Source organism: Mobula hypostoma, chromosome 9 (genome assembly GCF_963921235.1).
Source record: "Mobula hypostoma chromosome 9, sMobHyp1.1, whole genome shotgun sequence".
Classification (NCBI taxonomy): domain Eukaryota; kingdom Metazoa; phylum Chordata; class Chondrichthyes; order Myliobatiformes; family Myliobatidae; genus Mobula; species Mobula hypostoma.
The window spans coordinates 146,964,362-146,970,516 of record NC_086105.1 but is presented as its reverse complement, the minus strand read 5'-3'; the positions used below and the strand labels follow the sequence as shown (position 1 = coordinate 146,970,516).

The following is a 6,155-nucleotide window of genomic DNA, read 5'->3' as shown; positions in this document are numbered from 1 at the left end:
CTGGCTGAGTTCCTCCAGTGTGTTGTGAGTGTTGCTTTGACCCCAGCATCTGCAGATTATTTTGTGTTTTCAAAAGTAGGTCTTTTCCCCAAGCAGTAAGGCTGATGCACACCTCGGCCCACTAACCCATACCCCATACCCTCATCATTAAGTTCAAGTTTATTGTCATCTGACTATACATATGTATAACCAAACAAAACAATGTTCCTCTGATAGAGGCAGATGCCAAGTTTTTAAACTCACCAGTGGGAGGTGGTGCTGGCCCACCACCTCGAGAGAGTCTTGATCATAAGCGGGCCAAAACTCCTGAAGACAGGTGGCAGATCAACTGATGATCCCACTGGTGATAGCACAAGACAGTTAACATCTTAGTCCATGTGTATTTTGTAACTCTGCTGCACCTACAAAACATATACACAGCTCATAAAACAAAGTATTACCACAAACAATTACCGCCACTATTTTATCATTTCCTGTCAAAGTCACCTAATGTACAGACACTCCTGTGCGTAGTGTCAATTTATAGACAAAGATCTATGTATATATATAAGCAATATTATGTATTTATATTTATTGTCTCTTTTATAATTGTGCTCTTTATCTTACGGTGTCTTTTTCGTGCTGCATCGGATCCGGAGTAACAATTATTTTGCTTGTAAACTGGAAATATTAAACTGTGTTGAATAAGGCAAAGACTGGGGTTGGGAAGTTTGCAGACTGGGACTAGAAGGGCCGAGATGGCCTGTTTCCGTGCTGTAATGGTTATATGGTTACAGTATATGGGTATTTATTTAAAGGTCTTTACATTAGAACGCGTTTACGTTCCAAACCGCGTGTTCACATTTCTGGATTCTCGCGGCTCCAGTAGTTTCGTGCGCATGCCTGCGAAGGCGTCACCTTGGTAACCGCGGCCGGCGTCGCTCGTGTAGCCGCCGAGATGGCGAAGGGAGCGGAGAGGAAGAAAAAGAAAACGAAGGACGAGAAGGAGAAGGACAAGGATAAAGTCAAGCTTAAGAGGGGGAAGTCTGGGGACCTGACCGAGGAGACGGGGTTGGGGTTGGGGTTGGAGGTGGAGGTGCCGGGGGCGGTGGCAGTGGCCCAGTCGGAGGAGAACCTGGTGTGCCGGGTGATGCCCGAGCAGCCCGAGGAGGAAGCAGCCCCCGAGAGCCTGGACACGTCGCCCGAGGCCACACTCACCTACTACGAGGAGCCCGTTCTGACCAAACTGATCGTGACGAGGTGCGGCTCTGCGGGGGGAAGCTGGGTTTGAGTGAGAGTTTATTTATCGCCTTATTGTTGTCATACGTACAGTCCTACTTGTCTTGCCTACTGTTCATGCAGATTAATCATCACACAGTGCTTTGAAGTCGTACAAGCTAAAAGGAGAAAAAAGTGTAACAGCTATTCACAGGTACCGGTGCAATGAAAAACTTACTTGCAGCAGCATCACCGACACATAGCATCATATAAGCAGCATTCACAAGAAAGAGCATAAATTACTCACAACTTATTCACAATTTTTACCATGAAACAATTAGAGGTAATTAAAAGTCAATTTTTGTGTAAGATAGACACTTGCAGCTAACCTTAGTAACCAATTTCTGAGTGCTATCCACCCCCACTCAAAGAACGAACCCTAACATTTCTAACTAATAAAACCTTTAACCTTCAGGATTAAAATAAATAGTTAAACTTTACTGCAACTGCTGATTAAGTCTTAACTTGATTTCTAAACTGAACCACAAACTTTAATTTGGACCTTAAGTTTCATTGCTGCATAGCAGCTAGCGTAACGCTTTACGGTGCTAGCAATCAGAGTTTAATTCCCTCCGCTGTCTGTAAGGAGTTTGTACCTTCTCCCTGTGACCATGTGACTTTCCTGTGGATGCTCCGGTTTCCTTCCACACTCCAGTGACGTATGGATTAGGAAGGGTTAGAGAGATGAGGGCATAATGCTACATTGGCACCAAAAACATGGCAAAATGATGCTGCCCACAGCACGTGTCCGCACTATGTTGATCGTTGACACCAAACATGCATTTCCCTGTAAGTCCCAATGTTTTCATGTACATGTGACAAATAAAGCTCATCTTTAATCAGTACAAGGCGAGAAACTGAATTTAAATTTAAAACGAGAAAATCTGCAGATGCTGGAAATCCAACACGCAAACTTACAAATTGGTGGAGGAACTCAGCAGGCCAGGCAACATCTATGGAAAAGAGTACAGTGGACATTTTGAGCCGAAACCCTTCTTCAGGACTGGGGAAAACAAGATGATGAGTCAGAGTTAGAAGGTGGGAGGAGGAGAGGAAGAACCACAGGGTGATAGGTGAAGCTGCAAGGGGGTGTGGTGAAGTAAAGAGCTGGGAAGTTGGTTGGTGAAAGAGATACAGGGCTGGAGTACGGGGAAATATGGTAGGAGAGGACAGAAGGCTATGGAAGAAAGAAAAAGGGGAGGAGCACCAGAGGGAGGTGATGGGCAGGTATGGAGATAAGATGAGAGAGGGAAAAGAGAATCCAAATTTGTGTCTCTAAGCTTAACAGTGTTAAGGGCCGAGATGGCCTGTTTCTGTGCTGTAATTGTTAATTGTTATACTGTAGTGCTCCACCGTAGTGCCAGGTGTCACTGAGAGCTGCTCTGCATTAATTGTCATTCCTCAGTGGGATTTAATAACTTTACAGCTTGTACAGTTCACCTAGAGGGGAAACAATGCTCCTAAACAAAATGAAGCTCTCCCAAGTTATGTAACATAAACACATGTTAGGACCTGGAAACAAAAAACATCTAATTGTTAGAACGTGGAATTCCCCCAAAGAATAGTGAAAATGACAGATGTAAGTGAATGGAAGAAAATGCACAGTGGGGTCCTTACACTTCCTCCCTTACCACCATTCAGGGCCCCAGACAGTCCTTCCAGGTGAGGCGACACTTCACCTGTGAGTCGGCTGGGGTGATATACTGCGTCCGGTGCTCCCGATGTGGCCTTTTATATATTGGCGAGACCCGACGCAAACTGGGAGACCGCTTTGCTGAACACCTACGCTCTGTCCGCCAGAGAAAGCAGGATCTCCCAGTGGCCACACATTTTAATTCCATGTCCCATTCCCATTCTGATATGTCTATCCACGGCCTCCTCTACTGTAAAGATGAAGCCACACTCAGGATGGAGGAACACCACCTTATATTCCGTCTGGGTAGCCTCCAACCTGATGGCATGAACATTGACTTCCCTAACTTCCGCTAATGCCCCACCTCCCCCTCGTACCCCATCCGTTATTTATTTTTATACACACATTCTTTCTCTCACTCTCCTTTTTCTCCCTCTGTCCCTCTGACTATACCCCTTGCCCGTCCTCTGGGTTCCCCCCCCCCCTTTTCCTTCTCCCTAGGCCTCCTGTCCCATGATCCTCTCATATCCCTTTTGCCAATCACCTGTCCAGCTCTTGGCTCCATCCCTCCCCCTCCTGTCTTCTCCTATCATTTTGGATCTCCCCCTCCCCCTCCCACTTTCAAATCTCTTACTAGCTCTTCCTTCAGTTAGTCCTGACGAAGGGTCTCGACCCGAAACAATGACTGTACCTCTTCCTAGAGATGCTGCCTGGCCTGCTGCGTTCACCAGCAACTTTGAAGTGGGGTTTGAGGGTGGTTTCATGAAGCATAAACATGACTAGATAGCTCTTGTTTGAAGAATATAGGAAGGAGAGACAAGAGATGAATTAATATTCTAAAATTATTACAAGCATAATCATGAATAGAAATACAGTTCATAATTAAAGCTTATGTCCCCAAAGCAGTTTTGACACTGCATTATTCCTTGTGTCATCAAATGAGAATAAGGAAATGTTTGCATTTATTTGCAGTATATAGGGCATTTCAGAATTCCATAAATAACCTGCCAATTGTAGATACCATTAGAATATAGGAACCAATTCCGCTGGCTATTTTAAACATAGGAGCAAATTAGGCTATTCAGCCCATCAAGTGCTTCACCATTCCATTAAGGCTGATTTATTATCCCTCTCAACCCTGTTCTTTTGCCTTCTCCCCATAATCTTTGACACCTTTACAAATCAAGAACCTATCAACCTCCTCTTTAAATATACCCAATGACTTGGCCTCCACAGCCATCTGTGGCAATAAATTCCACAGATTCACCACCCTCTGGCTAAGAAATTCCTCCCCATCTCTATTCTAAAAGGACATACTTCTATTCTGAGGTTGTGTTTCTTGTACAAGACTCCCCCACTATAGGAAACATCCTCTCCATGTCCACTCTATCTAGGCCTTTCAAAATTCAATAGGTTTCAATAAGCTCTCCCCCCCCCCCATTCTTCTAAACTCCAATGAGTACAGACAAAGCCATCAAATGCTCCTCATACGTTAATCCTTTCATTTCTGGAATTATTCTTGCAACTTCCTGTGGATCCTTTCCAATGACCAGCACATTGTTTTCTTAGATAAGAGGCCCGAAACTGTTCACAATATTCTCAAGGGCGGTCTAACACCATAAATTCAAGTTCATTGTTATCTGACTGTACGCATATACAGCCAAGTGAAACAATGTTCCTTTGGACCATGGTGCACCCACAATACATATATCTCACTCACACACACACACACACACACACACACACACACACACACACCACATAAACAAAATAGTTCCACAAATAAATTAATAAAATATAATGCAAAATGTATATGAAGTGCATCAGCATTGCATCCAACTGACACTGTGAACGTAACCCAATGATTTTTGGAGTGATTTTGTGTTAAGAATAAAGGTTTGCTGGATTGCCGAGCATAATTCCCCTATTGTAAGATTTTTTTTTTGCATTCATCAGCGATAATAGATAGCTCTACAGTTTAAATTCCTATCTAAAGATCTGTCAGTGCACTCCTTCGGTACTGCATTGGAACATTAGCATAAATATTTGTGCTCATATCTCTCAAGAAGGGGTTCCCAATCTTTCTTACGCCATGGACTAATGCTATTAAGCACGGGGACCATGGACCCCACATTGGGAACCCCTGCACTAAAGACTCGTGGAGCTTGAGTTTGGAAAACATTTTGCCTGAGACCAAAGTGCTATCAACTGGTTAATACATTAACAAAAGTGATGCTTTTAAACTTAATTCAAAAAGGGATGCAAATATTAATGTTCACATCTTGCACTTGACATCGACTTACTATGACACACTATAGTCATTTATTTCGACGAATACTGACTTATCCCATGAGTGTTTTATGCATAACCTTAATATGATTTTATGCTAAGTTTTTAATAGTCCTGATGAGGAGCCTCAGCCCTAAAAGTTGACTCTTTAGTCCTTTCCATAGATGCTATCTGACCTGCTGAGTTCCTCCAGCATTTTGTGTGTGTTTCTTTGGATGTCCAGAATCTGCAGAATCTCTTGAGTTTATGACCCTCTGAACTAATTTTAGTTTAGTGAGAAACAAGGAAAATTATATAAGCAGAGAAATGATGAGGCAGATAGTAACTGAAGTGAAATGAGAAAACATGTTTATTTCTAAAAGGGATCCATTTTTTCAAAGCTATGAGGGCGAGACAGTGCGAGGGCTTTATGAAGGTGTTGGGATTGCCCGTTTCCAAGGAGGTCATGTGTATGAAGTAAGTAGAATTATACTTTCCAGTCTCTCTCATTTAATATCCACCTTCTGAACAAATAGTATCTGTGTGACCAATATTGTGAAATTGTGATATTTTGCCACAGGGTGTATTTTCAGAAGGTCTGATGCACGGGAGAGGTACTTACGTGTGGGCAAACGGAACAAAGTATGAAGTAAGTAGACATCATTACATATCAGTGTTCTCAGTCTTTTCCCAGTACTTTGCAATAGATGTCTACTGTTCTGAAAGTGTGTATATTAAGAGATTAGCATGTTTGCATGCTGCACCACTCTAACTGAGTGCCACGGTCGCGTAGCGGTTCACACAGCACTATTACGGCTTGGGGCCTCAGACTTCAGAGTTCAATTCTGGTGTCCTCTGAAAGACGTTTGTACATTCTTCCCTGGAAGGTGTGTTTCCTCCCGGTGCTCTGGTTTCTTCCCACATTCCGAAGACGTGCTAGTTAATAATTTAATTGGGCTCGGTAAATGGCCCTGTAATTAGGCTATGGTTAAGTAGG

The 6,155-nt window shown here is 43.2% G+C and overlaps 1 protein-coding gene across 1 annotated transcript in view; it reads left to right on the top strand.

Moving 5' to 3' along the window:
• The first annotated feature begins 937 nt into the window (after positions 1–937).
• rsph10b (radial spoke head 10 homolog B) overlaps positions 938–6,155 on the top strand; it is a 69,696-nt gene continuing 64,478 nt past the window's right edge. The window contains exons 1-3 of the mRNA XM_063057525.1: positions 938–1,239; positions 5,560–5,635; positions 5,739–5,807. Coding sequence (XP_062913595.1) covers positions 938–1,239; positions 5,560–5,635; positions 5,739–5,807 — 447 coding nt within the window. The remainder of the gene's footprint in view (positions 1,240–5,559; positions 5,636–5,738; positions 5,808–6,155) is intronic.